This window comes from Oryx dammah, unplaced genomic scaffold (genome assembly GCF_014754425.2).
Source record: "Oryx dammah isolate SB20612 unplaced genomic scaffold, SCBI_Odam_1.1 HiC_scaffold_29, whole genome shotgun sequence".
NCBI lineage: Eukaryota > Metazoa > Chordata > Mammalia > Artiodactyla > Bovidae > Oryx > Oryx dammah.
This window is the reverse complement of record NW_024070213.1, coordinates 106100502-106113643: the sequence shown is the minus strand read 5'-3', so window position 1 is coordinate 106113643 and position 13142 is coordinate 106100502. Positions and strand designations below refer to the sequence as shown.

Here is a 13142-nt window from a genome sequence, read left to right as displayed (position 1 = left end):
GTGTAAATGGGACAGGAGATACATGGGAACTCAGGACTTTCTGCTCAATTTTGCTATGAATCTAAAACTATTCTGAAAAAAATAAAGTCTTAAAAAACTCCATTCTGATCTTGCACAGCCTCCTTACCTCCTGAAAGTGCTTTACCACCTTCCAATGCTACTAAAGGGAAACGCAGTGGCTCAGGAAAGAATCCGCCTGCAGTGCAGGAGACTCGGGAGACAGGGGTTTGATCCCTAGGTCAGGAAGATCCCCTGGAAGAGGGCATGGCAACCCACTCAGTATTCTTGCCTGGGCAATCCCAAGGACAGAGGAGCCTGGAGGGCTACCATCTCAGGAGTTGCAAAGAGTCAGAGGTGAATGAACACAGACAATGCTACTAAAATAAGAAAATTCTTCACAGGCACAGCCCTTTTTCTGCCTCTGTACCTTCATTTCCTCTTGCACCATTCTCACTTTTGTGCCAGGCTTTCCAGAGATCAAATTGTCAATATCTGTTGGATTGTCGAAAAAGCAAGAGAATTCCAGAAAAACATCTACTATGCCAAAGCCTTTGCCTGTGTGGATCACAACAAACTGGAAAATTCTTAAAAAGATGGGAATACCAGATTACCTAACCTGCCTCTTGAGAAATTTGTGTGAAAGTCAGGAAGCAACAGTTAGAACTGGACATGGAACAACAGACTGGTTCCAAAAAGGGAAAGGAGCACGTTAAGGCTGTATATTGTCACCCTGCTTATCTAACTTACATGCAGAGTACATCATGAGAAATGCTGTGCTGGAAGAAGCACAAGCTGGAATCAGGATTGCTGGGAGAAATATCAATAACCTCAGATATGCAGATGACACCACCCTTATGGCAGAAAGTGAAGAGGAGCTAAAAAGCCTGTTGATGAAAGTGAAAGAGGAGAGTGAAAAAGTTGGCTTAAAGCTCAACATTCAGAAAACTAAGATCATGGCATCAAGTCCCATTCACTTCATGGCAAATAGACAGGGAAAAAAATGGAAACAGTGACAGACTTATTTTGGGGCTCCAAAATCACTGCAGATGGTGACTGCAGCCATGAACTAGAAAGATGTTTGCTCCTTGGAAGGAAAACTATGGCCAACCTAGACAGCATATTAAAAAGCAGAGACATTACTTTGCCAGCCAAGGTCTAGTCAAAGCCTTGGTTTTTCTGGTAGTCATGTATGGATGTGAGAATTGGACTATATAAAAAGCTGAGTGTCAAAGAACTGATGCTTTTGAACTGTGGTGTTGGAGAAGACTCTAGAGAGTCCCTTGGACTGCAAGGAGATCCAGCCAGTCCATCCTAAAGGAAATCAGTCCTGAATATTCATTGGAAGGACTGATGCTGAAGCTGAAACTCCATTACTTTGGCCACCTGATGCAAAGAACTGACTCCTTTGAAAAGACCCTGATGCTGGGAAAGATTGAGGGCAGGAGGAGAAGGGGACGGCAAAGGATGAGATGGTTGGATGGCATCACTGACTCAGTGGACATTAGTCTGAGTAAACTACAGGAGTTGGTGATGGACAGGGAGGCCTGGCGTGCTGCAGTCCATGGGGTCGCAAAGAGTCGGACACGACTGAGCGGCTGAACTGAGCTGAACTTCCAGCCACACTGGTCTCCTTTTTATTTGAACGGTTCATGCCCAGCCCTTCCCTTGGGCTTTGGCCCCATCTTCCTCTTGGTCTAATCACTTCTCTGCCTGCTCAGTTGCTTGGTCTTGCCCAGCTCTTTGTGATTCCATGGGCTATAGCCCCCAGGCTCCTCTGTCCGTGGGATTCTCCACAAGAATACTGGAGTGCGTTGCCATTCCCTTCTCTAAGGGATCTTCCTGACCCAGGGATTGAACCCAGTTCTCCTCCTTCTTCTGCACTGGCATGGGGGGTTCTTTACTACTAGCGCCACCTGGGAAGGCTTCCTTTCTAAACTGCAAGTACCATTAAGACAGTACCCAGCCTATTTTTGTTCACCACCTAGCCTACTGCATGGGAGGTTGGAGGTTAGGAGGTATTAGTAAATGTTTGCCGAAGAAAGAATGGGGACTGCCACACGAGCCCTTGGTTACACCTTTGCTTACTGTTTTCTCCAGCCATTAAGGGATTTGGGGTCATTGAAATGTATATCACACAAATATCTCATCTAGGAGAGAAGCCCTATAAGTGTAGTGAGTGTGGGAACACCTTCCTTGAAAACTCAGCCTTCAATGGGCATCAGCTGCTTCCCACAGGGGAGAAGTCATAAGAAATATATATTAATCTCATGGAAAAGAATTTTCTGCACATTCATTTTTAAAAGTCCCATCACAGCAGAATGTTTTTTTTTTCTTAATCCTAAGCTTCTGTATTTCATGTGATTATTCTTTGGGTGCTCATGATTCCAGATAGAAATGGCTTTGCTCTTTAAGGCACAGAGCTTGTGCTGTGTTTTGTCTCTCAGTTGAGTCCGACTCTTTGCAACCCTCTGGACTATAGCCCTCCAGGCTCCTCTGTCCATGGGGATTCTTCAGGCAAGAATACTGGAGTGGGTTGCCATGCCCTCCTCCAGGGGATCTTTGCAACCCAGGGATCTAAGCCAGGTCTTCCTCATTGCAGGCAGATTCTTTTCAGTCTGAGCCACTAACGAAGCCCATTTTCTAGAGCTTAGGGTGAACAGTATGAAAATGGATGCTCAACAATGGTGCTTATCTGATGTCGGGGCTTTACTTTCTGTCCAAATTCTTTCTCCACTTCTTGGAAAATCCTCTCTGGATAGGTGGGCACTCAAGAAGAGAAATAAAATCACTGTTTATGCAGGATTTGGGGTTCTTCTGGTAGCCAGCAGTCAAATCACCGTGAGGCCATCTGATTTCTAAGGCCCATTGCAATTTGTTCCCAAGTGGTGTGCATTGCATAGTTTCCCTGACTTCATGAATAAACAACTGAAATGAAGAAAACATTCCTTTACTTTCCAGGTAAGCTAAGCAGTTTGTCTTAATTACTGCCAGTCTTTAGTGAGTGACTACCTGGGGATCTTAACCATTCACCTCAGTCATAAAGATATGAATAGTGAACTGATAGTCATTTTCACAGAGGCAGCTCTGGGTTTTTAAGTTCTCTGTCATGTACTTTTTTCCCTAGTTGGAATTATATATACTGCATGTATATGTGTATAGATATCTAAATGAATGCTTTTTAAAATTACAGTCTATCCTTTCCCTTGGCATTGTGGCTGACTGTGCTGTTGTTGGGAAGGAAGATTCTTTGAAAGGTCATATCCCATTAGCCCTCTGCGTGTTGAAAAAAGGTAAGCTGTCTTTGTCCTCCTTGACTGTTGGGGCCCTGAATGATTAAGGTTAATTCAGAGCTCACCATCTGAACTTTCTCCCTAGATATAAGTACAACAGAGGAACAAGTTTTAGAAGAAATTGTGAAACACGTTAGACAGAGCATTGGCCCCGTGGCTGCTTTTCGGAAAGCGGTGTTTGTCAAACAGTTACCCAAAACCAGATCTGGCAAAATTCCCCGCTCAGCTCTGTCTGCCCTTGTCAATGGCAAGCCATATAAGGTAAATTATCAAGGTTGTATAGTGCTTGGTTCTGATATGTTTTCCCCCATTTCTTTGGTGTCAACAAAACTCTTTAAACGGTTCTCAATCATGAATTATATTCCTAAAAAATACATAATAGTACTTCTCTTTTTTTTAATGTTAAGGAGGAGATTGCATAGCCATTCTCTCTGTAGGAATGAGGGTTTTGGAGGAAACACATTAAGGTCATATTCTTTGATTATAAGAACCAGTACGTGAAATATTTAGTTTTTTTAATTAAAAAATTTTTATTTTTTAAATAAAAATATTTAAAATGTTTTTCTTATTTAATAAAATATTATGAATATGTCAGTTAATTTCAAACAAATTGTGGAAACTCAGTCTTATTAAATTAAGAATAAATTTTGCTTCATTACAGTCAATAGTGACTGTTAGTGAGAAAGCAAACACTTGAGACTGGCTATAGATATTTTAACAGTTCTAATTTGATATATATGCTCATTATCTTACCTGCTTTGAATGAAAATTATTTTAGGGTATTTAAGCTGATTCAAGCATATGCATTCTTTTAATCTGTGTGCACATTATATATGCATATTATATATATTTTTAATCATAAAAATCTTGTAAAAAGTGATACAGCAATAAAGAGTGGTTGTATGGGCAAAGCAAAAAAAAAACCAAAATCTTTCCATGGAGGCTCATTGAAAGACCGATAAAAAAAAGTACCATTTAGGACTGACAGCAGACAGGACTGAGCAAGTAAGCGCAGTGCCTCTAGGACTGATTGTTTTGCTAACTGAACCATTTATTTTACTGTTAAAATGTTAATCGCTCAGTTATGCAGACTCTTAACCACGGTATGGACTGTAGCCCACCAGGCTCCTCTGTCCATGGGATTCTCCAGGCAAGAATACTGGAGTGGGTTACCATTCCCTTCTTCAGGGGATCTTCCTGACCCAGGGATTGAACCCATGTTTCCTGCTTTGCAGGCAGATTCTTTACTGTCTAAGCCACCAGGGAAGCCATTTTAAAATATTAGGTTCAAGTTTGCTATTTTTGAACCTTTCCATATGTATATGATAGTAGGGAATACAAAACTGCATTGAACTGCTAAATTGTATAGAGAGTGGAAGGGGTTCATGAAAGCACCTTCATCGGACTCTAATCTTCTTTCCAGGTATCTCCTACAATTGAAGATCCTGGAATTTTTGAACACATAGAAGTCATGCTGAAGCAGGCATCATGACTTTTTTTCATGTTTTTTGAGTCACTTTTCTAACTGGAGTAAGTTTTTAGAATTACTTCCCAGAAATAAATATCAAAATAGAAATAATATGCAAACTGAAATGTAAATTGTAGGACTTAGTCTAAAAAAATGTACTCGAAGACTAATAAGACCCGTGCCTTCTGTTTGATTAGCCCAATTAGCACTGTTACCAGTTGCCTGTATCATGCTCATTATTAGATAGATTTTCCAGAACTTCCATTTAAGAAAAATATATCTAATGTGTGATTTTTATAAATTGTAACCCCTATCCCCACCAAAAACATGACACTAATATCAAGCCACTTCCTGAAATTAGGACTCTGCAGCTTTGATCCAAGACCTAAAACTCAAGTTGCAGTCAGAAAACAGTTATTATTTTCTTATAGCAGTTCTGAATATCTTTGAATATTCTTGAGATGCCCACAGACTTGGTTATTTTAAATGAAATGGGTGAAATGGGAAGTTTCAGATAATCACTGAGACATGATTTTTCTAGGTGGGAGAATTTGTCTCCTCACACATCCTGGGGGAACACTGGATACAAAGGTCCAGCTCTCTCCAGTCCTGTGTTACTGAGTCAAGGGCGGTTCCAGGCCAGGTAGAGAGCACAGAGTTAATCCAATCTCTTTGTCATGCAGATGAGGCCTCTCTGCAGCCCCTCTTACTGTTTCAGGTTCAGAGTTTATATACTTTGTAATGATCTCAACTTCTTTTGGAAAAAAGGAAATGATATAGAAATGGGTAAACTGTCAAGGAAAGCTCTTAAGGAAGAAATGTAAAATTTTTTACATTTTATATATGCTAAAGACCAGGAGGAGTTTTAAGAGAAACCAAAATTCCAGATTTTATGGGAAATCTCTAATTTTAAAATAACTCACTGAAAAAAAGTTGTCACATCCAAAGCACATCTTTCTATTTAAACTTTTGTAAAATTATTGAGCATTAACAAATAACTAGAAATGAGTCTTTGTGTCAGTTAACCGGAGTATATACAGATAATTAGACATTTGGTTTACTTAGGGTTCTACATGGTATCAGTTATTAAAGAATACATTCAAACTAAAAAAAAAATGCCATACCTATTGAGTCTTTGATGGTTCTCAAAGTATTCCTCAATCTTTCAGTCTATCAGTAACTTTAAGAGCAGTTGTCCTAACATAAAAGTCCGGTAACACACAAAGAAATATATATGAGAGATAATAGATGAGCTTATTTACTTGTTTGTTCCATAAAAATTGCTAACAAATTGTATGAAGACATCCTGAAAATGTTAGGATTCTTTGGATTGTAGACTATGGCTTGTAAAACAAATGGCTTCTCAAAGTAAATTGTTATTTGCTAAACTTGACTTTTTGATTGTTACACCTGAAAACAATTCATCTAATTGTTCCCTTTATTTTAGAAGCCTGAGTTAAACTGATTAGATATATATTCAATTTATAATTTGAAGCTGTTAGGTTCCTTAAACTGTCTCTTCTCTTTGGTACATTTTATCTATTATCACAACTGTAATCTTAACAAATAATACATTTTTTAATGTCTTAGCATTAAGATGTATTGCCGTGTTTTTCATATAAAATTCAGTTAATTTGAAATGGCACATTCTTTAGCAGTTCGTTTGTGAGGTATAAGCTCAGGCAGATCCAAGAATTGTGTAAAGATTGTCTTTGATCCTCTTGCACATTTTTCCTGGAGAAGACACTTCAGCAAGCAGGCTTGAGTTATTTTCCCGTTGAGTGGGATTGGGAAACAGTGCACAAGACTGGGCAAGTAATGTTTTCTTGTAGCTGGTTGAGGAAATTGATCTCCTTTGCAGGGTCAGAGAAAGTACTGTTATTCTCACAAGACTGAATGTGGGGCAAGAAAGATACAGTCAAGTCATCAGATTGCTTAAATTTTGAAGGAAAAAAAGGAATTTTCTATCTTAATACTGACTATAAGGTCCTTTCATTCGACAGTATTTAAAGTACTTTGAATTAAATGTGTCTTTAAAAATAACACTAATAATGTTACTAAAAATGTAATTTGCTGAAATAAATTCTGTATGATCATCTTTTGTCATTTCATAGAATTTTTTTACTGTAAAGTATTAGAAAAAGTAAAATGTAAATATTTTAAAATCTATAGAAAAGTGTTTGCCAATTAATGAAGCTCGTTTGCTTTTTAAAATGTACTAAGTATATATAAATGAGAACTGTTTTACATTTAAGAAGCAGTTTTATTTATAGGAAATTATACTTGAAAAAGCTCTGATTATTAAAAATATAAAAATTCATGATGATGGTGGTTAAAAGCAAGAAAACCAAGGTTCTAAGCTTAATCAGTTAATTGGGCTTTAGAATCTGACACAAATGATACACTGAAGAATATTTTATGGGTTTTGAGGTAAGTAACTGGATCTCGATTCATGGGGTCACAAGTAGTCGGACATGACTGAGCGACTGAAATGAACTGAACTGAACTGGATCTCTTATATCTCTGTATGTTAGAGTCTATTCTAAATGATTAATATGTCTTGCTAGGTGATCTCTAAAGGGGAAAACCTATTACACAATTAAGTCGTGCATAACAGTAGATAGAAATCTAGTTTGTTATTATGATACCATAATTTCTGTGTTATACTTCATTTCTGTAAGTCAAGATCCCCATATTCAGATGAACTGTAAAAGCTCTTACCCGTTGTTTCCAATCAAGCAGCATTTTTAGAAAATTTAAAATCACTTTCATAAGCAAGCTTAGTGCACCCTCTTGTGGCAGCCTCACTTTTGTAGATAAATATTAGATTGAGAATCACTAAAAAGAATGATTTGCATTATAGTTTGAGTAAAGTCTTTATATGTGACTAGATAACAAAGCTTAAACAGAGAACTGGAAGTATATTTTTTTTTTTATTGATAATGGAGAGGTTTTCTGTTACCATTACCTTTTGACTGAGTCTGTTAAACAAAAATCGACATCCAAACAAATGTAATGTACGTGCAAACATAGCAAATTAAATACAAAAAAAAAAAAAAAAGAATTACTAATGACAGGTCTTGCTGTTAATAGATCAAGCAGCAGAAAATCAGCAGTTAGATAAATGAGATTATTAAATAGATTTTACTTTGAAATCTCCCATATAAACAAAGAATAAACAGTTAACATCACCAAAATAAAGCCACAGGAAGCGATTACTCTTCTATACTTTTATACACTATATATGTTAATCATTCTGTCTTTCAGTTATTTCCTCTGATAAGACTGACTTCAGGGAAGTCCCAACAAGGCCTTCTGGGCTAAAAGCTTATAACATTAGACATGCGTCTGGCTAATGCCCTGTTACATTGACAGAAAGGAAAGGTTTCTGGGGATTTCTGTGTTTTTCCAGTGGAGATGACCTCAGACTCTGCAGTGGTTGATAGTCACTGAACAGTGCTGCTGCTGGCTGGCCGTGCAGGGTATTTGGATGAACGTGGGGTTCTTAGTAAAGAAGTTTTTTGTTCCTTGGTCCACAGGTAACAAGAGAAGATAATGTTTTTTCTTTATAAATTTTTTTTTTAAATAATTGCTTTGACTCTTGTAAACAGTTTGGCTTTGTTTTGTATTGAAAAGGAGATCGAGCCATCACAGTGCTATTTCTAAAGATATAGGACATCCCTGATTGCCTTTAAAGGTCTATTTTTGGCTCCAGTTCCAGGTTAAATCATTCTTTTTTACATGATCAGAGGCAGGTTTTCAGCTTTAAGGATTGACAGACTTGAAGGAGAACCATGTGGAAGCGTGAAGCACGCTTCCAGGAAACATACCGATTTGACTGTTACAATTCAAAAACTGTAAAAATGGTGGAATGGTAAAATACAAACAGTACTTGGAATTGTCAAATGTTTGCACTCAAGACTCCATGAACCATATATTTTATTTTTAAAAAAATCATATTTATATCCATTTACATAAGACTTACACATTTAAAAAGAAATACATACACAGTAATACATAAAGGCCTAGTATATTACAATAAAACATGGAAAAACAAGTGGTTCCATTTCATAAAAGCATCTGTTGTACAGAATTTATGATGCGGATGATGCCTATTATTCAAATGACTTAAGTATTTTCTTACAATTGTAGTAAACTAATCAAACTTAATATCTGACTCCCCCCAAAATCACATTTTCAGTTAGTGAACCATTACTTGTAGTTATTTCCTTAGAATTCGGTCTTCACAAAGGTTTTCACGGCTTGTCTTCTTAGATGGTAGTGCACTTTAGGTAGAGTGGACTGAAAAGACGACATCTAAAATGTGTAATGGACAACATTAGTTCACTGAGAGACCCCACAGACTGGAAACTCTCCCTCTGCTATTCTTGGTGCACTTCCATGCATCTTGCCCACTTTTGTCCTAAGAGATAATGAGTAGGGGATTATCTTGGGGCTATGTGATTAATATTTGCTCCTCTCTAATTTTGTGCAGGCAAGCTTCAAAAATAAGATTTGCTCAACTTCACGGAAAGTATGGCAGTAATAGAAGCAAAGGTATTCAGAGAAAATGTCAGCAGTCCTTTTTGAAAAATGTACGGCTTGCTCATTAATACACTGAGCTGACCTATTCCATGGAATAGATCTGTTTTCTAACTTCTATATGCTCTTCAAAAGATACCGTTGTGTAATAGTGACAAAAACATAGTGATAATCAGGAACATAAAGAATCTGGGTCAGTAATGTCTCATCACAGATTCTTTCCAGTCATAATAAGGAAAAGATCACAATTACTATCCCAACACAAGAAAAATATTAACATTGGATTGGCCAAAAAGTTCATTCAGGTTTTTCCATCCATAAGGTTTTACAGGGGCATCTTAGGTGGCGCTAGTGATCAGAAACACTCCTGCCAACGCAGGAGACGGCTTGATCCCTGGGTCACTACAGTTCCCCTGGAGTAGGGGAAAATGACAGCCTGCTCCAGTGTCCTTGCCTAGAAAATTCCATGGACAGAGGAGCCTGGAAGGTTACAGTCTATGGGACCACAAAGAGTTGGACATGGCTGAGTGCACGCAGACGTACGTATATATACATAAGATCTTATGGAAAAAGCAGAATGAACTTTTTGGCAACCCAATATGTTCTGAATTACGTTAATGACAAAAATGCTAATAGTTCCTCAAAATAGAAATTGGTTGACCCAGAGTAATTTACTGGAAATAAATATTTTTATCCCATTTAATGGTAAAAGCTAGGAAATATGAACTAGAATGCCATGCACAAAATACAGACTGCAAATAGTTAAAGAGTAGTTCTACCCATCAGTTAAGAGCTAAGAAGCAAGCAGTACTCAGTATATTAAATAATCATTTGTGAATTAGTGATGTATTCAGCTCCTGGTAAATTGTTATGTGTAGAAACTATTAAAAATGGTATTTTGGAAAACCTCTCATTTAGCCAAATTATTAATTGGATACTGTCATTAAATTTTTAATGTTAGGGTTTTACATTCTGAAATTAAATCTCTTATCTGAAAGCTTTTGTTTTATCATCAGCAGCTTCAAATAGTGACCCAAATAAGGCAGCATACCAGCTCCTATATTAGGCCCCAAAGACCATCAGTAAACCGCGTGGAGCTTTTAATTCAAGGCAATGAATAAACAGCACAAGATGAGCTGTTCCTCTTCCCATCCCTATGCACGCATTTGTTTCTAAATATTGCCCTAAAAAACATTTTTCCAAAATATCAATCCATTGTCCATGGTAGACTATTTTAGTACAGTTGTAGGTTAAAAAATGTCCTTGACATTTACATCCTAGGAAAACTTAGTTTTGCTAAAGACTGTTCTTTAATAAAATTTTGGAAGTAGGTTCCATCAACTAGTATTTCTCCAAGTACAAATACCTTATATCTTAATGATTATACAGCATGGTTTTCTATTCTGTCCACCATTGTTGTAAAGTTATTTCACTTTGTCCCTATGCTGTACATCTGAGATACTTAAAATTCCTATATATTTCAACAGATATAAATCATATTGATGGAAAAAAACATACCAGACGTTCAATTTTTCTCAGTTATAGTTTTGTTTTTTTAATATGAAATCACCTCCAAGTCATTTGCCTGTTTCTGATACTGTTTTGACTCTGGACACCTACAAGAATAACTGTTTGTCTATTTCAGCTTCCGCTGTATAAAGTACTCACTTAATAGTGTCTTATTCTATAAATGCCAGACTCTCATCAATCAAATGCTATGTGCATCAACATAAAATGCTCCTTAAAAGTAGAAGCCAGGGTGGTAGCAATGCATTGATGTGAAATAAGATAGTGACAGGCCTCCAAGAGACAGACCTTAAACCATAGCAGACAGACAGTGATAGAAAATCCTAGATTAAGAGTTACATTATAAAGAGGCCTTTATACTCTCTAGAAATTCAAAGGGGTTATTATTTTCACTTCTGTGCTGCTAGGCCATAGCAAAGAGTATTGTGTATATTCACTAGTCTATGTAGGTTCCATTTTTCTTTTTTGGCGGTTTGTTTTTTGTCAGCCAACGAAAACTACTCACAGCAAGTCAGTGCTGCCTCCTTTGAGTGGCTTGTCAACATGAGTATGTGCGAACAGTGGAGTTGTCTAACCTCTGCAGTCTTGATGAAGCAACTGCAAACGGAGAAAAGGGCTTTAGAGGGACTCAGGTGATAGAGTACAAGATTTCAGATGAGAAAGGTTTACTTTCCCTGCATAAAGGGATCTGGACATATTAATAGATCTTCTTTCTCTCAGACAGAAGCCACTCATATTCCTTTTCTTGAGACCAAGCTACTAATGAAAATGTATTCCAGTGTGATTCAACTGAGCTTTCAAGTTGTGTATTCCTCCTAAGATGAAGTCTGTTAATAGGAACAGTTCCCTTGGGTGCTCCTGTTTTTAAAGCAAAGATTGCTCTTGGAGAATTCAGTACGATGGATTTTCTTCCCCTCCGACAGTGAAAAGCTTCTACACTCATTTTGATCATCTTAACTTCCTCATGAATTTTGATACTGTATCCGTAATAGTAACACGTTAGAAGAAACGTAGACCAAACTCACGGCTTACACTAGAACTAATTTTAAGGGCCATGATAGCTCCCACCTTAAAAAGAAATAGTGATTTATAGGTGGTTTTCTCAGTAAAAGAGAGTGGGACTTTTTTGTTCAGTGCCTACGAAACAAACAAAACTTTGTGACTATAATTTCAGGGCTGTCTCTCTCCTCCAGAATGGCTGTTTTCCTTTGTGAAATATATAACACAAGTCTAATGTCCACAGAAGGAAATACTAATTGGGAAATTACTGTCGGTTTTGTGTTTGTTTAATTCTCTTCTCATGGTTGTGCTTGTTTATTTAAGGCCTTCTGCCTTGGTCAGAGATGAAAATATCTGATGAGTCCATTTTTAAGATGAAATATAAAACTTTGCAATATTCAAGCATGTAGGGCAACAATGGAGTTAATTTCCATTTATTAAGGACAGTTAGTCCAAATCCAAACTCTAAACAAATTATTTACTTGGTGAATAGAAGAGTAAAGAAACACAAATCATGCAAATGTTTTTCTTCCTAGATGTGGACATTAGCCAAAATTGTCCTTTTTAGGATTTAATTTTAAATTATTTTTAAAATGTGAAAAAAGTGCTGTGAGTTCATGCATTAGCAATTCACAAAAGAGAAGAGTCTGATGAAAGCAAAGCAAACTTCAAGCAAAGCAAACCAACTTAAGGAAAGAGTCAATTTCAGAAAGCTGTGCAAGAGATCAGAGAATGATAGCATTTGCTAAACAAGCGTTTTACTTAGCACAAATGCAAAACTACTGTACCATCCGTTGTCATTTTCCTTGACTGCCCAGACGTTGTGGTTAACCTGAATCCAGCCGGCAGTGTTTCTGAGGACCCGGGCATCATGCTGATTCCATGTACTTCACGGGGAGGAAACTGCCTTCTCCAGGTTGACCCACGCCTGAAATTCTTGTCCTCACTCTGCCAGTACAGAGTTATAATTTGATGTAATGAAAACAAGTAAACTAGTCCAGGTGCTTTAAACCATGTGCTTAGAAACATGTAACAGAAAGTTAATGAGAACGATAAGCAACAACATCATAGAAAAAGGTTTCCATGAGAAGATATTAAAAGATATGCTCTCTAATCTCAATTGAGGATATACTCTCAGTGGCATCTACAGAAACCCATGAGATTATTTCAGTGGGATATGAATAATCAGTTTCTCTCAGAAACAAGTCTGTTCTGGCTCTAGCTAAGTTGTTTAGATATTTTTGTTCACATTCAAAGAACAAAACCAAAATCAAGCACAGCAACAAACAAAACAGTAAAACAAGATACTAGAGGGT

At 37.2% G+C, this 13142-nt stretch overlaps 2 protein-coding genes across 5 annotated transcripts in view; one reads left to right on the top strand and one right to left on the bottom strand.

Annotated features, from left to right (window-relative positions):
- Positions 1 to 6869, top strand: part of ACSS3 (acyl-CoA synthetase short chain family member 3) — a 168225-nt gene extending 161356 nt beyond the window's left edge. Inside the window, exons 14-16 of the mRNA XM_040234490.1 lie at positions 3191 to 3290; positions 3376 to 3551; positions 4714 to 6869. Of these exons, the coding sequence (XP_040090424.1) occupies positions 3191 to 3290; positions 3376 to 3551; positions 4714 to 4782 (345 nt within the window). The 3' untranslated portion in view covers positions 4783 to 6869. The remainder of the gene's footprint in view (positions 1 to 3190; positions 3291 to 3375; positions 3552 to 4713) is intronic.
- Positions 6870 to 7672: 803 nt separating this feature from the next.
- The window catches only part of PPFIA2 (PTPRF interacting protein alpha 2), a 501565-nt gene continuing 496095 nt past the window's right edge, over positions 7673 to 13142 (bottom strand). For 2 of the 4 annotated variants that reach the window (XM_040234485.1, XM_040234486.1), the window contains exons 30-32: positions 12615 to 12774; positions 11333 to 11424; positions 7673 to 9075 (exon numbers count right to left, since the gene is read on the bottom strand). In XM_040234485.1, the coding sequence (XP_040090419.1) occupies positions 11366 to 11424; positions 12615 to 12774 (219 nt within the window). In that variant the 3' untranslated portion in view covers positions 7673 to 9075; positions 11333 to 11365. The remainder of the gene's footprint in view (positions 9076 to 11332; positions 11425 to 12614; positions 12775 to 13142) is intronic. The other 2 variants (XM_040234487.1, XM_040234488.1) reach the window with 1 other exon arrangement.